The 18,720-nt window shown below is 48.1% G+C and overlaps 1 protein-coding gene across 2 annotated transcripts in view; it reads right to left on the bottom strand.

Annotated features, from left to right (window-relative positions):
* The window catches only part of LOC133345090 (BAI1-associated protein 3-like), a 50,574-nt gene extending 36,506 nt beyond the window's left edge, over positions 1-14,068 (bottom strand). The window contains exons 1-7 of one of the 2 annotated variants that reach the window (XM_061555558.1): positions 13,793-14,068; positions 8,861-8,968; positions 7,925-7,987; positions 6,885-6,951; positions 6,139-6,301; positions 4,970-5,014; positions 2,156-2,224 (exon numbers count right to left, since the gene is read on the bottom strand). In XM_061555558.1, coding sequence (XP_061411542.1) covers positions 2,156-2,224; positions 4,970-5,014; positions 6,139-6,301; positions 6,885-6,951; positions 7,925-7,987; positions 8,861-8,968; positions 13,793-13,924 — 647 coding nt within the window. In that variant the 5' untranslated portion in view covers positions 13,925-14,068. The remainder of the gene's footprint in view (positions 1-2,155; positions 2,225-4,969; positions 5,015-6,138; positions 6,302-6,884; positions 6,952-7,924; positions 7,988-8,860; positions 8,969-13,792) is intronic. The other variant, XM_061555568.1, reaches the window with a different exon arrangement.
* Positions 14,069-18,720: the final 4,652 nt, after the last annotated feature.

Raw genomic sequence — 18,720 nt, 5'->3', positions numbered from 1 at the left:
GGGGTCTCACAACAAGTTTGCGTCTAATGGTGGCGCCCTCCCCCATCGGCCATTAGCGATGCTTCAGGGTTTTAGCTCCTCGTTTGCCGAACCACATCCCATCCCCATTAAGTCGTAATTACGACCTTTTTGGTGGCTCAGCTGCTCTGGTTGTTGCTCGCACCAACGTTGGATGTCAAGCTGCTTTGTTGGTGCTGCAAGAGTTGCACGAAGTTACGAAGTTACTCGGCCATAACTTCTGCAGCTATCAGGGGCGTTACATTCACCGTAATGTAAATGCTATACAACAAAAACAAACTACGCAAATCAAATGCTGAGTTTCTGAGAACGCGTCGAAATGTGGGGGTCGGGCTAAATCGTTTGCGAGCGTGATGCCCTGTGTGATTTTGGGGGAACAATATTTACGTTACAGCCGTGCCCTAATCTCCTGTAGGTCCGGTGTGTCTTTATTAAGCATCCACAGTGTTGACGCTCAGCCACGGGACGCTCGACGTTTGTAATGGGTGACCGAGCCGTTGGCCCACTCACACGAGAACAAACACAGATAAGGGTTATTATATTTGTTCTGGATATTATCACATCTTCCATAAAATTTTCCGCTTAAGTTTATTTTCTTTTTGCAAAATGCTGCCTCTGATAGACATCACTTGAGGCAGTGTTCTTCACTGGCCTTTTGTGCAGCCCCTGACGTGCAGCCCCCAACAATACACAAAATGTGAAAACACCCCCACCCCCATCATCATCATCGTGCTGCAGTCAAACCCCAATGGTGTCAAACGTGTGGCGGCCCTCACACTGACGATGTCTTATCGGCGAAAGTTGCCCCCCCTCTGGAAATTCGTGAAGATCACTGCGCAAGAGGGGTGACGCAACATTGTGCACGTGCCACCTGACTGGTGCCACCTGACTGGTGCCGCTTGGTTAAGATTCAATGATAAATTAAAATCCACTGCATACAAAATGTTTAAAAAAATAATTCCGCGGAGGTGTGATTTTAGCACTTGGACACACGTGCACTGTCACCAATGGCAACGGTTATTCCCAGTTAAACATACACATTGAATTAAAATAAGATGTAACAATACGCATTTCTTCAATCAGAGCTGTTAGCAGTTCCGTTATGGCAAAGGATTGGTGACAACGTGGTCACTGGGTTACGGTGTTTGTTAAGTTATTACACACAAAAGTAACTTGTTTTTTTATATCTTTGATCACGATGCATACGTGGCCATGTTTTGTTTTAGGTCACGTTACTGCCTTTCGACGCTCGCTTGAGTCCATTTTTTCCCCATCTATAGATGTTTTCCCCGTGCACGCGTGGATCCGTTAACTGCATTCTGCCCTTGCTCTCAGCTTTACCAGGCCCTGGAGGAGAATAGCAAAGTTAAGATCGCTCTCCGCAGCACTGGCAGCAGCTAAGCGGATTGGGAGTGGAAACTTCCGGTCCCTCTCTCCCCTCGGAGCTCCCTTGGGGGCCCAGTGTGGGCTCGCTCTGCAGGGCACGAGGGCTGGGTTCTCAAAAACGCCCTCGCTTTTTGACCTCTCCAGGTTTCCCGAGGCTTAGAGGGGAATCCGTGTCCTCAGGGGGGTGCCGGAGGTGGGGGGGGGGGGGGGGCACGCGTGTCGGTGAGTGATTCCTGCCGTCCTACTCCTCGAGGCCAAGGGTCGGGGTGGATTAGGGTTTTGTGTTTTTGGGATATCCGGGGGTATGGTGGGTTCCCATGGTCACCCTAATCCCGAGTCAACGGATTTCTCTCCGGTGATTTGTTGCGCTATCAACACCTCGACGGGACGGGGGAGGTTCCCGTTCTATCCTTTCTCTCGCTCGTGTTTGCTGCATCGCTACCCGAAGCGTACGTAACTCGTATTCCGCTGTAGCTCACTCACGCATTGGCTTTGTCGCCTGCCCCCATGGTAGACTGCACGCCGGGTTAATTCAGGAACGTTTATCCACGCACGTTGTAAGTTGGCGCGGCATGCACCACCGCGCGTGAACGTGCCATCTTAATCTGGTGGAGTTTAAGTTTCACCGTGGTGTAATGCGGCAGTCGGTTGTGCCACGTTCTGCGGCTTCGAGGACACGGAGCGGACGTTGCGCTCGCGCGACGCTCGCCGGCGTGGTTGTGCGCGCCGCCCGCCCGACATTCGCACTCACGTCTTGGCGCCCTGCCACGAGGAGATCTTGGAGATGTCCTGCATGAGGGAGGAGTCGTTGTGCTCGTTCCTGGCAGAAGGCGAAATGCGTCACGTGAGACAACAAAACGGCAGTTGACAGAGCTTCGCCAGCGGTGCGAACCCTGACCCCAACCCCTTGCTTTGTCTCTTCCCTTGGTGGATGTTTATCCTTCTGTGTGTTCACTAGATGATTCTAGATTTGAAGCTTTCGTGACTGCAAGGAATCATATTCTTAGGTTTTTTCGGTAAAGTCACGTAGGTAAAAAATTAAAATTAAAATTAATAAAAGTAAAATAAATAAATAAAAATATCTTGATACAGCAATCGTGCTGTGATGGCTCCACATGAAGACGGAGGCTTGTGTTGCCTCCGAAACGTCGTGGTTTTTTATTTTATTTTACTTTCATTAATTTTCATTTAAATTTTTTACCTACGTGACTTTACCGAAAAAAACCTAAGAATATGTTCACTAGATGCTTTCAATCTTGTTATCCTAAGTCAATTGTTCTGGCTAAATATATGAGTTGCTTCCAAACCAACAATGGGAGCTGCCCTTCCACTGGTTGCACTGACACAACCACCATAGGTAATTGATGCTGCTTGGCTTATATCCTTAGGAGAGTTTTATATGCAACATCGTCTGGGATACATTTCTCAATATTTTCTGGGTTACTGGCAGCATGTGCCGAGTAGCGACAGCCATAGTGAGATGGACACTGGACGTGGTCCGCTGGGTGTGTAAATATTGTCCGGGTCACAGAACCGACAGAGACCGTCTGAAATTAACCCTGAAATTATCTACGTGAGAGACCTACACCAAGGCAACTATACTCCTGATGCACAATCTCGGTAGGTGCCTGAACAAGCGACTGCATCCACAACAATATAAACATTGCCTAGCAGCAGCACGTTCACCACTCGTTGCGGAAGGTTGTGGTTCAAACAGGGCAGGGCCGCCCTGGTAAACACTGCAGGTGCATTAACCGTAAAATACGTGCCGTCTTATTCATGGTGCATGTTAAGGATCCTCTCGTGTCATTTTAAACGGGAAGGCCATACATTGTGTGCCGGCGTCACGGTCCGTAATTTGAAAGATGAACTCCATATTAACAAAAAACTGAGCTGTGTAGCCCTTTTTCAGAAGGGACCTGACCACAAATAAAAGCGCAATGAAGTGGTTCATCACGTGGAATTTTATAGCAGCCAGATACTCTTAAAAGCATGTTTCTAAATACCAGAGGACTCGAAAAAAAATGCACCCGCAAATTCCAAATATACAGCAGTAGGTGTCGAGTCGGGATCGAACCTACGACCTCCTGTATACCAGGCGAGATAGTTAACATCTCGCCACTGCGGCGCAAATTACTCAATTGGGACTACACACACAGCGCAACATCGCCCACTGCTGTGAAACTACTGCAGACTGCGTCTGTGAAACATAGCAGCGCCGTTCGTGGTGACCGCCTTTGCTCTATAATTATGGCACGATTACCGATTGCACTGAAGATTGAATTACTGCTGTTAGGCGAGCCGGCCCCATGCTGCGTCTCGCAAGCGTGGCGACTGTCCAACTTTAACTTCCCATGAAACGGTGGCGAGGTTGGCGCCAGAGACTTTTGTGAGCGAGAGAGAGAGCTGCACTCTGCCACTTGACGCCACATCCAGTGGCACGAGAACAATAGATGTGCCAACACAAATGGTGACCGTGATCTATATCGGGCTGCGTTGGCCTCCCCCGTCAGTGCCCATCACTCGCCCCACAGTTTCCCATCAGTGACAAATGTCACCGAGCGGAAGCGGTGCTTACAAAAACTTTGTATCACGCTTAGGTAAATATTTATGCAGACAATACGGACTCTTATGACAATGCTCATTGCTAATACGTCGCACGAATATGACGGAAAAGCGCCTTTCCTGTCAAGCCAATTGTAATTTTTACGATCATGATTATTATAATCTAATGGTCACTTATCTGTAGGTTGTACACATTTACATAATTGAATTATTGGTTTGAGAACTGCAGCAGACAAAAGCTTTTAAGAACGTTTGTTTCCCATTGGTCAAAGGTAAAGGCAAAGTCCTTAAATTTCTTGTTCACGCCACTGCTGGCAGAGGGGCCTCCACTGGAGGTGGATCTATGGGGTAATTGGCCTACTCTTCCATGCTGGCCAGACATTGATAATTGGTAGCAGTGCTGAATCAATCTGCAATGCAATGGGAAACAGTGTTTGATGATGATGATGGTGATGCTGCTCCTCCTGCCTTGGCAGTGGTGCACTGGCACAACAAATACAACCTGAATACCTTCGTCAACAGCACTGTGGCCTTAAAAGAGCAAAGAAATATCAAATTTCGTGCAAAAAAAAAAGGTTTTACCATTTCTGGAATTCTATTCTATTTCACATTTATTTAGCGCTCTTTCCAGGGCGCTTTTGTTCACCAACGGTACTGCGTGTGGTTAATGCAGACTTGGTGCCTTGCACAAGGGTTTCTGTTTGGTGTTTGATCATCTTAACACCTCCTGTTTTATTGCCAGAAAGGGGTAAAAACTGCTTCTTATTTTTTCATACTTTGATACTGGCAAAAAAAGGTCCCATTTTCTCATGGTCCTTATTCACAGCACATATGCTATTCAGATGTTGATATATGTTTCTCATATTTTCCTTGATGAATGTGTTTAGTTTTAAAAAATGTATTTAATTATATTAGAAAGGGGAAATTTATAGGTATGGCCGTAATGAACAGTTCTGAAGACAGGTTAGATGGGGAAGGTAGAGTAGGCGATGCCGCTTACCACACACACAGCGTCAGGACATCGGTCTTCACATCATCGATCCGCCTGCGAGAAGCAACAACAATGGTGCAACGCTGCTGTCAGCCGTGGGCCGTGCGCTCGAATCAAGAGCTCAAAACCACTGAACAAAAAATCAGGCTCGTTTTAAAGAACAACAACAACACCAAAATTAATCGCACCAGTTCCAATAAAATGATGAACACGGTGCTGTTGCCGTAGTGCCTGTGACACGTGGGTTACTCAAGAGCTGGGTGCAACTAAAATGATGAAACTAAAGGATACTTCAAATGAACGTCTCGGGATAACAGGCAAGGAAATGGCTCGATCGAGCTGGAATTGTGTGAACCCGTTACCAAGTAGTTAAGGGGATGAACGCGACCGCAAGGCGTTAAGCAAAACAGCTGACCGTCACGGGGGAAAGTAAGCGTCTTTCATTAATTAACGTAATTCGGAGAAAGACTCCCTACGTTTACTCAGCCTCAAAATGAGTACCTGGTGTGGTGTGTAAACATTGGCACTGAGGAGACAAAGGCGGTCGGGCGTGGTGTTGGCCGCACCGATTCCTCGCGTGCCGTGCCGGCCTTGATAGATGCTCGCTAACAGCGCTTGCCCCAACAGGCCGTTACAGGCTATAGGGAGGGAGGATCTTTGTCTGTAAAAGTGAAAGTGATCTTCTGCTCAAATGAGCATTGGCGCGATGCTCTTCTGTTTACAGCCCTCAGCCAGTGGGGGACATTCCACATTCCCATGACGAGGGTGATCCTCTAAGAAAAAAACAAAATGACTTCCCTACAAAGTGGTACTCATTTTTATCGATTCAAGAGAGAGGGATGATGGTGGTGAGAGTCAAGCTCGAAACCACGATTTGAACTCGCAAAACCGTCGGATGGCAAGCCGCTCGCTCTACCGCTGGAGTCGCCCCGGCCGGATTTCGTCTCCACAAGGGAAGGCGGCGGAGAGAGAGGCTGCTGTAATAGGATACGATCGGGACACCCGATGAAATAATCGATCAGAGATTTGCCCAAATCGGGGGCGAGGAGGTATGGGGGGTGGATGGAGGAGGCATGGGGGGTGGGGGGGAGGAGGGATGGGGGGGGGGGAAGGAGTGGGAGGGAGGAGTGGAGGGGGGGATGGGGTGGGGTGGGGAGGAGGGAGGGCAGCCGTCGTACATGTGAAAGACGGCGTCCCACACGGGGTTGAGCGTCTGCAGCATCGTGTCTGTGCGGTCGGGGAGCCTCTCGAGGAGCGACTCGGAGGAGGAGAACTCGCGGTTGCAGCGCTCGGCGTCGGCGCCCAGCGCCAGGCCCACGGTGCAGTACGGATTGCTGGAGCCTGCAGAAGGAACGAAAAAATACCCCCAGGTAGCCTTCGACAGACTGTTGGGGCAAGTGCCGTTAGCGAGCAGCACTTCTTTGAATGGCCGGCAAGGCACACGACGGGGGTGGGTGGCCAGCACCACACCTGACCACCTTTGTCTCCCTAGTGGCCATGTTCACTGCACACCGCACCAGGTACTCATTCGAGGCTGAGTCGACCTAGGGGAGGCCCAGGACCGGTTCAGATCATCCGTCACTGGTGTTGACCGTGAGCGGGAATCGAACTCGTGTCGCCGGGTTCGTAGCGCAGCGTAGCGCTCGCCGCTACACCACCGCTGGATCCTGCACGCACAGCAGCAGCAGCAGCATCCACCAGCCATCGGGACCCCGAGGGGACCCTGCCTCTCGAGAGCTAGAGAGGTAGGTAAGGGCCAAGGGTTTGTACCCAGGGCTGGTTTAGGGTTGTGAGGGGGACTCTCAGGCAGATGCGATAATTGAGAGTCGGTGCCATTCGCTTCATACGGAGACGTGGAAAAATGTGGACGTGCGATCGCAGGCGGCCTCGTAACACGGCCCTTCTCACATTGTCCACCACTCACCGTCCAAATTTTTGGGCGTCAGGTCAGTGGCCTCAAACACGGTGACCTTCAGCATGTGGACGGGCGGCTGGAGGAGGAACACACAATGACGCGCACCGTTCAGCTCGCGCAAAGGACAACGCTGACAAAGGGTTTCGCGCTTTGATTGCTGTTTGGTGTTGTTCCAGCACATTAACCAGCGACGAAGGCATTTCAGAGTGGTTTATGTATCCCATTAAAAATCGTGTCCGGCTAAAAGCCACACAGCATCGATATCGATGGTGTTTCTTTTACGGATGGCTGGTTCAAAACCCTCCACCAATGTTTCCCACGTTGTTGTATTGTTTTGCTTGACATATCATCAACCGTATCGTCAGCAAATCTTAAACGGATAATCGTGAAGCTGAAACCATTATGTCTCCAATATAAACATTTCAGAATATGCTTTTTTATAATAATGGATGTAAATAACCTGGATAGCATAGCCTGGGTCTTCTGAGATAAGGATATTTAGAAATATGTGTTAAAGCAGCAAAACCCCTGACCGGTTTCCACTTTTTGAGTATCGTCAGGAGAGTATGGCCTATCTCCAACAAATTGCTGTGGGGTTGACTACAGTTATGGGCAAGGGGTAGATTTTTAGATTTTATTTTTTTCAGTAGAAAGGACCCCAGTGAGCTCTTAGGCTCTATTTCACTGGCGTCCTGCGACGACAGGGATGTTGCACAGCGCAGATCTTTGCCACAATCGTGGTTAAACTAAACTACTCAAACTACTGTTTATTTCACCAGGTAAGGCCCACTGAGCTGTTCAGAAGCGACCTGGTCACAAATGATGTCTCAACGAAGTGGCTTATCACGTGGAAATTTCTAAGCAGCCAAATAACCTAAACGCACGTTTCTAATACGAACGCTAAAGACAAAGTATCCGCAGCATGCTACACATTTTACATTTGCAGTTCTAAACCAGTAGCTTTATAGCTCCTCGGATTCCTCCAAGATAACTAAATATTCTGATTCTAATCATTGATCGTGGACAGTGTCTTGAAAGGCGACCCTCACCTTTGCCATCTCCCGCACACGCTGCACCAGGGCCAGGTGCTCCGACGGGCTCTTACCGAACACCTGCAATGCACGGACACACACGGCGGGCGGGTGTCAACCGTGAAACAGGCGGCATGGTCTGGCAGAAGGAGGCGAGTGATGGCGACGTCGGTGTGTGTGTGTGTGTGTACGTGTTGTGTGTGTGTGTACGTGTTGTGTGTGTGTGTGTGCGGTAGGATAGCAGTTAGCACGCTGCGCTATGAACCCGTTGACCCGAGTTCGATTCCCGCTCACGGCCAACACCGGTAACGATTATCTGAACCTGTGATGTGCCTCCCCTCGGTCGACTCAGCCTCAAATGAGGACGTGGTGTGGTGTGTAAAAACATCGCCACTGGGGAGACAAAGGTGGTCGGATATGGTGCTAGGCACCCACTCCCTCGTTTGCCGTGCCAAACTTAAAAGGTGCTCGCTAACAGCACTTAGCCAAATAGCCTGTTAAGGATACACGGGGGATCTTTGTCTTTGGCGTCGATAGCGGTGGTCACAATGACCTCTTGCCCTCGGCTTGATGTTGAATCTCCGTGGGCCCTCGAAGTTGAAGAGTGGGGTTGTCTCTGTGAAATTCGTGTGTCACCTGCCTCTGCTGAAGCCGTGCCACAGCAGCGTTTGGCTAGCCATCGAACAAAGACGGTCACTGCAACGCGCACTTTCAGATGCGCTTTTGCGGCCCTCTTAAACACTCTTCCTTGCGCTATTTGGAAGCCACCGGAACTACGCACGTATAGATTGAAAACAAATTTCTTTAGAACGGATTTTTTGTGTTTAGTGTTGTTGTCCTTCCCCCACAGCTCCGATTAGCACGGTTGGCCACGTACGGTGCAGAAGAAGTTCAACAAACGTGCGTACACACACACACACGTGTGTTCGCACGCGTGGAGGTGTACCACCGTACCTGCTGGAGGAAGCCCAGGAGGTGAGATGCGTCGGCCTGAGACACGTTCAGCTGGTGGATGGTGGAGTAGACCACCTCCTCGTACAGCAGGTCCTGTCGAGACACGGGCTGAGTCAGCCGGGACGGCTCACACCGTGTCAATATCGCGTGTCGTGTTTTGGTTGCAACAATACGACAACAACAACAAGAACATGGCTTTTCTATATATCGCGCCTGTAATGGCGTTGCCCTTGCGAGAGGGCATCAGCAATGCGACCGTGATGCAACGGTTACTCTAAAAGCAGGACGTGGATTATAAAATAGCTCGCCATGCACGGCCATATGGGCACACGTGGGGTTTCAAGAGCAGATTCTCAAGTATAAAAAAGTTACCATCTTTAGATGTCTGGCTTACATTTTTTAGTTCAAAAATACATTATTCTATTTCACATTTTACATTCAAGTTATGAGTAGTTCCATTTCTCCCCTCTAAATTAAAATGATGGGCATTAACAGTTTAACAAGAAAACAACAGTGTGTGTGTGTGTGTCTGACTTTTAAAAGTACACGCATCTCATCAGATATGGTTCTATACATTTTCGTTGTGTCTGTTAAATCATTTTTTTGTTATTCCAAACAGTATTTCAATCCGTAATTTATAAATATTTTTCAAGGCAAAAAAATAACGCACGCACAATCTAAACATTGGAATACAATAAACATCCTCGTACAGTAACGGATTCCATTACTCAATCCCTGGGGGACATGTGCTGTTTCCATAACGGAGAGCGTGACTGGGAGAAGGCAAAGCGACACGCAGTGCGGAGCAAAACAGCAACAACATTTCTCAAGTGCACGCGTTCAGAGACTGACATCGAATATCTCAGTGTCACCCACTTCAGTGTCACCCACTTCAGTGTCTCTGACTTCAGTGTCTCTGACTTCAGTGTCTCCGAATTCAGTGTCACCTACGGAGTGAACCGCGTCATGCCTCTTTGAAGGCCAATGCAGCCATACTGAGACGTTCTGAGTCGACAGTGCGTGGGAATTCACGATGTGGAACAACTCAGTTGCACAATAGCTAATTAAAAGTGGTCCCTCATTTCTTCCATAAAATGTCACTGAGTGTCAAGACCATTTTCATTTTTTTGGGCAAGTCCTGCATTGCAATGTTTATCCACTTAATGAGGTTTATTTTTGCACACACGTGGGAGGAAGCCAGGGGACCCAGAGGAAACCCGCGCTTTAGATGATGGGATAACACACGCAACAGACCTGCACGGATGGGCTGCGATCTCATCTTCGGCACCGCCATCTCCTACCGGTCATCTCGGGGCCTAAGCCAGTTGAGGCTCTCGCAGTACGCCAATCCCCGACCTCGCCCCAACTATCCTTGCGGGTGTGCGCCGCGCACACCCAGGGGACATCACGTCGCTAACAATGGCACGAGTTTCTGCTCCTCAAAGCCAACATGGTTCCCTGCTCAAATGCGTATTGACACTCGGGTGGCTCGTTCCCTTGTACAGCTCGTGAGCAAGTGGTGGGAATTCCACGTTCCTCCACGAACGTCGGCGAGTCGATTCAGCAGGAAAAACGCTGTTGACTTCCTCCCGGAGTAGTTTTTTATCGACCCCCGAAGCGGTGATTGGCTGAGTCAATCTTCAAACCAGATTTTGAACTCGCCAACGTTCCCAATTGCGAGCCGCTCGCTCTACCATGGAGCCACCTGGCGGGTTCCGTTCCGAGAGACATGAAAAACACCGTTTACATGAGTGGTCTCACTTGAATTAGAAAGAACGTTGCTTGACCTCAGGTCCACGTATAAACACGCATGGGGTTAAGCCACTTTAAAGGTTACAGCTAATCCCGCGGCACCCGTCCGCATCCACATATTTAACGCAGCTTTAGCGTCACGTTTCATGCTGCTGTTAAAATGCGGTGGAAAATTACTTATCCTTGACTTATACATGTTACATCCCATCATAGTTTGTGATGATAAAACTAAAGCTTTATTTAAAAAAAAAATTATGAAGCCATTTCAATAAAAAAACTATTTAAATATATGACCTCTGCAATACTTTGCCTCTTACGTGTTTTATTTACTTTTATTTAATTTTGGTCTGAAATGGTTTTGCTAATTTTCAAATGTTCCAGAATATTCATCCACTTTAGTATTCCGTACCTAAACCCGGAATCGATGTTCGTCTCCTGTAAAATGCATTGCATGATGTGCTAATGAAATACATGAGTGTATTATTTTCATTGACAAATCACATTCCACTTTTGCTTTCAACTTCACTCCATGAGAATGCAAACATTCCCATTTCGAAGTTTTCAAAGAGCAGTGTTATCACGCTGCATTGGAGAATTGTGCAGAAAGATGACATCACTGAACTACACAATAAGTCACTTTAAATCACCATCTTTTAGCCGCACAAGGAGGAAATATATTTTTTATAAATACCCAGAAAAAAACTCTGTGTTACATGTCAGTCAAGCCAAATGTTTCATTTCTCAGAACTGGCCCATTGTAGTTGTTGCAGTCACTGGGAAGACGCCACCAACACCTTACGCTTAATGAGCTGTCGTGGTTTCATCACGGGTCGTTGGCCACACTTGAACCCAGGTTCTCAGCGACTGCTGTGACATCTAATACAGCTGAGCCACCTCTACCAATGATATAATCAAGTGCGTATATAAAGTAAATCTTGACTTAAAGCTTTCGTGACTGCAGGAATTAATATTCTTTGGGTCTTTCGGTAAAGTCACGTAGATAGGTTCAAAGAAAATAGCAAAAAAAAAATGTTTCGCGATCGAAACCTCGTAGTTTTTTGTTATTTTCTTTGAACCTATCTACGTGACTTTACCGAAGACCCAAAGAACATATATGAAGTAATTTAATAATACCACCTCCAATGAGCACGGCTGGCTACGTACGGTGCGAAGGAAGTTTAACATGCATCATACGTTTTAATATCTGAGTACACCCATTCATGTATTTTATATACACAGTGCAGCATAGACGTGCATGCCATTTAAATATGCTCACAGTATTCAACAGAGACTGAGTTTGAGTCATCAGCCTTCGTGACTCTGTGCCACATCATATCCGCCAGGCACATCGATTATATGCCCAGCCTTGTGTCATCATGCCCTCGGCGCTGCAACGTACGTACATTCAACTTCTTTCGCACCGTACGTAGCCGACCCGCACCTCCGATTCGCTCGGTTGGCTACGTACGGCGCGAAAGAAGTTCAACATACACACACGCACGCAAGCAAGCGTGGCTTACGCGTACAGAGAGGATTTGGAACTCTTCCTGCCCGGAGACCTCATTTTCCTCCGCTTATTGTTCGGCTCCATTTCCACCCACATCACACCTCCCTCTGGACTCTGTTTCCCAGTATCCGTTGAGTTCTCCTGCACATGGGCAAATTATACGGAAGCCGCCGGATCTCCTCGCCAGATCCCGTCAAGAGCGAAGCAATGCGTGGCCTCTGATCGGTGCTCGCATGGGCGACCAACATGCGCCACAGGTTGCGTTTAGGCTGCGAGGGCCATGTGGTTATCAGCAGGCGACAGTTGCAGCAACATCTATTGTTGTACTGCACTTCTGTGACCCCCCCCCCCCCCCGCGTCTATGCTCCTCGCTTTCACCAACTAGCACTGACCGGCGCGGGGAGGTATGGTCAATTACTCCCACGACGAACACGTTGGCAGTGTGTTGATGAAGGGGCTGTAACGTGCGTACATTGAGTTGTCCTATCTGCAGGTTTAATTGGATTTTAAGTGGCCTTAACATGGAATCAATTACATTAAAAAAATAATTATAATTTATAGTCTCGCTGTTTATTATCAGGTGTCTCTCCGAAAGAACATCATAAAAGAGAAATCGGATAATTAGTTTTTTACCCTTTTATCTGGCAACAAAACTGACACCTTTTTTTACAAGGAGTCATGTTTGCATCGACCACAATACCTGCAGCCATAATGCAAACAAAAAACATAACTTTGATAACATATGCACTGTCCTTGAAGTTGATTGGTCCACACCCGAGACAGCTTTCCTTAGAGCCTAGTCTCACATGGGTTGGACCAGATGACGCCAAAAGGCGCACAACTCAAAGACAATGCACCATCAGAGTATGAGAGCTCGGGTTCCAATGGTGAAAAGAGAAGTCAGCAAAAAAAAGACAGCGGTTGCAGGCGTTGTCGTTCTCTCCTCGCAACTGCGATAACCTCCAGGGGTAACAAACACGTTCACATCACACACGGAGCCCTTCGAGTAAAACATCAGAAGCAGTGGGTGCAGCAGTAACGTCGTAATTGTTAAATCAAACGCGAGATCGACGGCCAAACGGGAGGTGCGGTTCAGAGCAGAAATCAACCTCGCGACAAACCAGCCGCGTTTACGGAAAGTGCCAAAAATAAATAATATAAAAAAAAACTTTTATTTTACTAGATGAGGCCCACTGGGCTCTAAAACTTGTTTTCAGAAGCGAACCTGGCCGTCAAAAATGATGGCTCAGCATAGCGGCGTATCAGGTGAAAATGTATAGCAGTGAAATAGTCTAAACGCATGTCTTTAAATGTAGAGGGAAAACCCGGAGGACCCGGAGAAAAATCCACACAACCACGGGGAGAACATGCAAACTCCAAATATACAGCAGGCGTAAGGGTCGGGATCGAACCCAGGACCTCCTGTATGCCAGGCGAGGTAGTAAACATCCCACCACCGTGGCAACACCTCACCTCTGTTCCTACGTGCCTTTTTCTGTAACACAGGTGTCACACACAGACCTCCACATCACACATCTAACAGCAGAATAAATGTTCATTCAAACCAAGACTGCACGCACACCTTCCGTGCATTTACCACTCGAATTTGTCTCTGAATGCAGAACAAACCCTCCCCCCACCCCCCCAAAGTGCAAACTGCGATCGGAACGAACCTTGTAATTGCGTGGTCCTCCCAAAGCCATCTTGACACCGTTCTCCGCCTTTCCAAAAGTGGGCAATTTCTGGGACACGAATATCTGCAGTTGCCCAGGCATTAATGTTGCCTTTTGTCTCCCTCGCCGCATGCAATTGTTGTTGTTGTTGTATGGCGCTCTCCGTGCTCGCTGGCTGGTCTCGGTCACGATCAAAGTGCTGGGGAACCTCGCCTCCGTCGCCTGCCCAGGCAACCTGGCTGCTCCCTGCAAGTTCCCTACCACTGCCCGATCCGTCCTGCGTCTGGCGAATTTAAGAGTCGCGGCTTAGGAGCCTGCCCCGATGTCGTCCGTGGATCACCGGCGTGGCGTGGAGGGGGGGGGGTGTGGGAAGTGCGTCTTTCCTGTTTGTGTAAATAAAAAGCTGGGTCCTTATCTCGTGACTAAATCACACACACAGATCCCGCTGCAGGACCTCCTCCTCCTAGCAGCCAGCCAGCCCCGTCGAACCGTGCACCAACCACCCCGCCCGCTACCCCTGTCCTGGTGGGAAGTCAAACATCCAGCAGCCCCTTGGTCGGGCCACCAATAATGACGGAGCTCTGAAACAAAAGGATACCGGAATAACACCGAGCGGATGCCGCTGCTGCTGTTGTGTTGCTGCTGCTGCGGCTGCTGCTGCTGTTGCTGCTGCTGTTGCCGCTGTTGCTGCTGCTGCCGCTGTTGCTGTTGTTGCTGCTGCTGTTGCTGCTGCTGTGGTTGTGTGCAACTCCGCCCGCAACAAGTCGCGGCAACTGTCAGCTTTCGCCCCGGAAAATACATGTTGCAATTATTGCGGGTCGCCTCTGGACACACAACACACACCACACACAATACACCGAACACACACACCATACACACACTACACACACCATACACCACACACACACACACACCACACACCACACACACCACACACACACTACACACACAACACACATACACAACACCATACACACACCCCACACACCACACACACCATACACACACTACACACACCATACACACACTACACACACCATACACACACCATACACACACACCATACACACACAACACACACCACACACACATACATACCATACACACACCACACACCATACACACACTACACACCACCCACACACCACATACCATACATACACCACACACCATACACACACCATACACACACCACACACACACCATACACACACCACACACACACCTCACACACTCCACACACAACACACACACCATACACAACACACACACACTACACACACAACACACACAATACACACACCACACACCATACACGCCATACACACACCACACACACACCATACACACACCACACACACACCTCACACACTCCACATACAACACACACCACACACACACACCATACACACACTACACACACCATACACACACCACACACCATACACACACCACACACCACCCACACACCACACACCACACACACACCACACACCATACACACACCACACACACACCATACACACACCACACACACACCTCACACACACCACATACAACACACACAACACACACACCATACACAACACACACACACTACACACGCAACACACACAATACACCACACACACACACCACACACACCACACCCCATACACGCCATACACACAACACACCGGGAGGCGAGGGGCGGAGAAAAAACCACAAGACGTCCCAAGTGTCACGGCCACCTCCACCGCGAAACAAGAAAAGCAGTGTAAGGGATCTTGTCAAATTTTTACGCCCGTCTCAAGACTCGAGCCCACACCCCGTAGCGAAGGAGACATCACGCGGCCACCCCACTCTCGCCCGGCCGCCTTTGTCTCCCTAGAGGCTGAGTTGACCTTGGGGAGGCCCAGGACCGGTTTCAGATAATCGTCGCTGGTGTTGGCCGTGAACGGGAATCGAACTCGGGTCGCCGGGTTCGTAGCGCTAACGGCTGGTGGTGAACGTGCGATGCACCCCCTAGATCTTGACTTGAAGCTTTCGTGACTGCAGGAATTCCCACTCTATGGGTCTTTCGGTAAAGCCACGTAGATAGAAAAAGAAAAAAATAATTAAAAAAATCACGACGTTTCAATCGCAACACAAGCAATCCCTTACTTTTGTGCTTTAAAATAAAGAGAAAAAAATACGGTACCAGAATCACCAACACCAATGTTATACTCACGTGATCGACACCGCGTCTTATTTTCGATACAACTTTTGTTGTTGTCGTTGTTGTTGGTATTTTACCTTCAAAAGCCGTTTCTCAGTTGTGGAAAATAATAGGCGCTGGCGACGCCGCGGGAACGCCTTCATCCAGGGGTGGCTTGACAAAGGGCGGTGTAATCCCATTACCACAACCCAGCAATCTACTTCGTCTCAACCCAGTAGATCAACAATTCGATTTGTAGTTTATTCCCAAGCCATTCACTTCCAGTTTGGGACTTACTGCTCATCAAAGAAAGGGCGTTTGATTTCACCGTCCCCCCCCCCCCCCCCCGATATGGAATGATTCACACGAGGTCAGCGAGGTGTTGACGCGAAAGGAGGGGGGTGGCATCATTTCTCGCTCCACGATTTGAAACGATTTCTAATCTCAAAAGAGAGACCCATTCTTTTAGCTCCCCGCCGCCGTCGCCCTTCAACTTCAAAGAAATCTTCATAGATTCCTCAACAACAACCACCAACAAAAATGCCACCATCCTGCCAAACAAAATCTACTAAACGGACCGTTGGCATGCTTTGCGTTATGAACAAGAACTTAGTGATAAATATTAGCAAAAAATAAGACTAGGTTTTTACCCATTCTGGCCATCAAACAGGAGGTGTTAAGATGTTCAAACACCAAATAGAAACCTTATGCGAGGAGTCAAGTCACTGCATTAACCACACTCAGCACTTGTGAACTTGAAGACAAACCGTGCTCTGATAAGCTATGCATTGTCCTTGAAACTGATTGGTCTCCACCAGACAGCCGTATTAGGGCTTAGTCTCACCGGTATATATCAGACCAGAGAACGCCAACTTACAATGTAAACATTATTATCAGAGCATGTTTAGTCTGCATGTTGATCACAAGTGCGTGTGGTTAATGCAGACTTGATTCCTTGCAACAGGTTTCTATTTGGCGTTTGAGCATCCTAACACCTGTTTCATTGCCAGAAAGGGTTAAACATAGTTTTATTTCTTTCATACTTTGACATTGCCAAAAAGGTCCCATTTTATAAGCAAATTGAATTCAATTCGGATTTACGAGTGCCGGTATGAAACGCACACAAAATCAACACCACTCGCCGAACATCGATCACCGATCTCCAGAGCAACCGCAACACCGAAATCATATTCTCAAAGGCCTGAGAGAAAACAAATGCACGACAAAGATGGCACATAGACATAGATCCCCCGTATAGCCTTAACAGACTGTTGGGGCAAGTGCTGTCAGCGAGCTCCTATGACGGTCGGCACGGCACATCCCATGGCCGGTCGAGGTTCCGTACCCTGGAGAATGCGGTACAGCAAATGCGGACTCCATGTGTATGGGATCGAGTGTTGCCCCCTCGCATGCGTTTGTTTACCACGGGTGTTCTGGTTTCCTACCACGTAAAGGAAAGGGAGAATGAAGGGGCGCCGCGGTGGCGAGATGTTAACTCCCTCGCCTGGTATGCAGGAAGTCGTGGGTTCGATCCCGACCACGACGCTGACGCCTGCTGTATATTTGGAGTTTGCGTGTCTGTCTCCCCGTGGTCACGTGGATTTTCTCCGGGTCTTTTGGCATTTCCCTCCGCATTTAGAGTATTGGGCTGTTATTAAATTAAACATGATCAGCCAGGTTGCTGCTGAAAAATAGCTAAATAGCTCCATTACCTGGTAAAATAAAAAAACTCAGTAATTGGGTGAAAAACATCTGAACATATAAAGAGAGGACTGCAGAGCTTGGGCATGTGTTGGTCTCGCTGGCTCACCGCCTGGTTGCTGCCTTCCCGCCTGTCTGTGGTCCCTCCTCGCACCTCCCGGGTCGTTCCCTCTCTTCGCGAGTGAGCCACATACTGCGTGGCGCCTTACAAGTTGAAGACATTATTAATAGGCACAAATATACATTCCAACCGTTGAGAAATTTTAAAGGTCCTGGGCAGGACGCGTCGCTAGAGGAGATGGAGCGATGGAATCATCTCGCGTGCCGGTGCCAGCTGGCATGTTGCATCGCAGGATCGTGACGGACTGCAGCATGTATTGGAGAGTCTTTCATCCAGCAGTGAAGTGACTACGATCCACACAGACGATATATATATTTTAAAAGATCCATCACTAAAATAGCGTGTTTAATATTTTGTTACACAGTGAAACCGGTGATTCGCCCTTCCATGGGTGGATTTAGTTCGAGGGGAAATGTTTTTAATATTCGTATAATCAGCATGGGCTGAGTGTGAACTGTTCCGTGTTTCTTAAGTAAACCGATGATAATTGCAATCCACATTTTTCAAAGAAAATAATGAACGCACTTTGTAATTTAAACGCAATGAGATAAATATAAACAATTGTTTCTTTCCATTGATCTTTTGTTGTAAAAGCAAACATTTCAAGTAATTATTGGATTTGAGAACATTGCACTTTTCTCAAAGGTATTTATTTAAACTAAATAAATGTTTAAAAAGCAGGGGGGGGGGGGAGAGAATTACATCCAGACCATTGTTATAGGACTATCGACATGGACTGTGAACTTTTCATTTGTGTCACTCGTCCCAATACCATGCAATACAGTCGTAGAAAATAACAACATCAGCTTTACATCTCCAGCATTTTGTTTAACAAACTAATAATAATCATCATCATAATTACCGCGGCAACGTGGCCAATGGCACTTGCGAATAAAGGAGAGTAATGACGTGCAATTACAGATGAACTGT

This window comes from Lethenteron reissneri, chromosome 3, assembly GCF_015708825.2.
Source record: "Lethenteron reissneri isolate LAM-NWPU_2019-01 chromosome 3, ASM1570882v1, whole genome shotgun sequence".
Taxonomy (NCBI): domain Eukaryota; kingdom Metazoa; phylum Chordata; class Hyperoartia; order Petromyzontiformes; family Petromyzontidae; genus Lethenteron; species Lethenteron reissneri.
The sequence above is the reverse complement of the archived record's forward strand: the minus strand, read 5'-3'. Positions and strand labels throughout refer to the sequence as shown.